The sequence below is a fragment of the Varanus komodoensis genome, unplaced genomic scaffold (assembly GCF_004798865.1).
Source record: "Varanus komodoensis strain SLA01 unplaced genomic scaffold, ASM479886v1 scaffold1, whole genome shotgun sequence".
Lineage (NCBI taxonomy): Eukaryota > Metazoa > Chordata > Lepidosauria > Squamata > Varanidae > Varanus > Varanus komodoensis.
This window is the reverse complement of record NW_025335268.1, coordinates 75,016,735-75,018,725: the sequence shown is the minus strand read 5'-3', so window position 1 is coordinate 75,018,725 and position 1,991 is coordinate 75,016,735. Positions and strand designations below refer to the sequence as shown.

General features: G+C 68.5%; 1 protein-coding gene across 1 annotated transcript in view; it reads left to right on the top strand.

Annotated features, from left to right (window-relative positions):
• The window catches only part of LOC123023104 (thymidine phosphorylase), an 11,557-nt gene extending 10,237 nt beyond the window's left edge, over positions 1-1,320 (top strand). Inside the window, exon 10 of the mRNA XM_044429502.1 lies at positions 856-1,320. Coding sequence (XP_044285437.1) covers positions 856-1,016 — 161 coding nt within the window. The 3' untranslated portion in view covers positions 1,017-1,320. The remainder of the gene's footprint in view (positions 1-855) is intronic.
• The last annotated feature ends 671 nt before the right edge of the window (positions 1,321-1,991 follow it).

The window sequence follows — 1,991 nt, the reverse complement described above, 5'->3', positions numbered from 1 at the left end:
GCCCTGGGGAGGGAGGGGCTCGGAGGATCAGCGGACAATCGGGTATCGGTGGCATCTTCCTCCAGCTCCCATAACAAATCCCAGCCGGAGGAGAGCTCTGGGGGAAGCACTCGCCCTCCGGGTGAGTTGCTGACGTTTGTATCCCAAGCCAAGGGGTACGAATTTCCGCAGCCAGAGGGTTCTTCTGTATGAGCGACCCTTGGGTTCGCAAGCCCATCCGTCCGCGAGCCACACTGGCGCGTGGCTAACGAACAGGCCAGCAGCAGACCAGCGAATCAGGCGGCCCGGGCGGCGCGTCACACCCAGTAACGCATGGAATGCAAAAATGTCGGGGCCGAGCTGCCGGAGCCAGAGCCCGTGTCGGTGCCACCTTCTCCGTGAGATCCGGCAGCGGCTTGTGGCCCAGGAGCTCCCACTCAGGCGGTCGTTTGTGGAGCCGTCCCAGGCTGCCTTGGTTTGCTGGCTCCACTCTAGCTCTGCAGACTCCTGGCAGGACTGCACCACGTGCAACGGGCCTGCCCCCAGCCCTCCGGGGGAGGAAACATAGGTCAGGACGGCACCTGCTTTTCGTGCAGGCGGCCCCGTGACCAGGGGACCTGCCCGCCTGCAGTCCCGGAGTGGCGGAGTGGAGATGTTTCTGCTGTTCCGGCCTCCGCCTGTTAAGGGCGGCGGAAAGCCTGCCGGATCAGGCCCTGCCCGCAGGATCCCCCCACAGCATGGGGGCAAGACCCCCGCCCAAGCTCCGCAGCAGCTGCTGCCTCTGGCAGAGGAGGGAGCGCACGGCCAGCAAAGGCTCTCAGCAGCCTTTCGAGTGGGGCAGGCAGGTCACAGCAAGCCTCCCCCCCTCTGTTCCAGGATCTCCGTGGATCAGGATCCACTACGAGCAGCCCCCGCTGAGCGAGGCGGACCGACTCCACCTGCAGGGGGCCCTGCTTCTGGAGGAGACGGAGCCCTTTGTGCCCGGCCCGAGGGTGGCGAAGATGATCCTCCCGCAGACCCCTGTGGGGGGGCAGTGAAGGGGGTCTGAGCCGCAGCAGGCGTGCCCCATGCCCAGGGGCCAGGACAGCGGCTGCGCTGCGCCAACACCCCACGCCCGCTTCTGCAGGACGGCCCCCTTGCCCCCCGTGGGCGGGAGGGGTTTCTCCCCCCGCTCTCTTCCCCGCACGCCCCAGCAGAGGCCGGGGCGCTATCTCCAGCAGAAGGACCCCCTCGCGCGCCTTCGCCCCTGCCCCAGCCCCAGCTTGAGGGGTGCGTGCAGTTCGAGTGTGGAGCAGCCTTCTCTGACCTAAAACCGCGGCCAATAAACGCATCTGGAGCTTTTCCCGTCTGCCTCCGGCCTCGTTTATTCCCTCCAGCGCGGAACACGGGGCGACCTCCTCCACCCCAGGCAGCTCTGCCGGGCGTCCGAGCGGGCGCCCCCTTCCCGTTGAAGGCGCCCCCGCGGACCTGCCGGCACACGTGGCGCTTGGTTTCCGGCGGCCGAAGCCGGACCCTCGCCGCGCTGCTCAGCCGGGAAGGGGGTGGCCAGCCACGCAGGCCGGGAGGGGGCTTGGAGCGGGGGGGCACTCCCAGCAAGAGGAGGGCTGGGGAGGAGAGGACTGGCGGGCCACGAGGGCGGGGTGGGGGGCAGCGCGGTTCACTGCTCCTTCCGCCCTGCAGGCTGCTGCAGGCGCCTCGGCCCACCCCGATCCCGGCAGTGGCCGGCTGGGAAGGGGAGCGCTGCTCCGTGGCTCTCCTACCGAGGAGCCCCAGCCAGCCGCTGGGAGGGGGCCGGAGCCAGTCCTCCGACCCCCCCGGCCTCGCTCAGGTAGGCGAGAGTGCCTGCCGAAGGGTTCCATGCCCGATATTTGACAAACACCCCAAACGCCAACCGTGTCTTATGTGCAAGTCACCTCACCCACCAGACGATACGGCGCTCAGCCGCGGCCGGAAGGGATGGCGAGGGCAACGCTCTGCAGAACGCGAAGTGGCTTTTATTGCACCCACGCAGG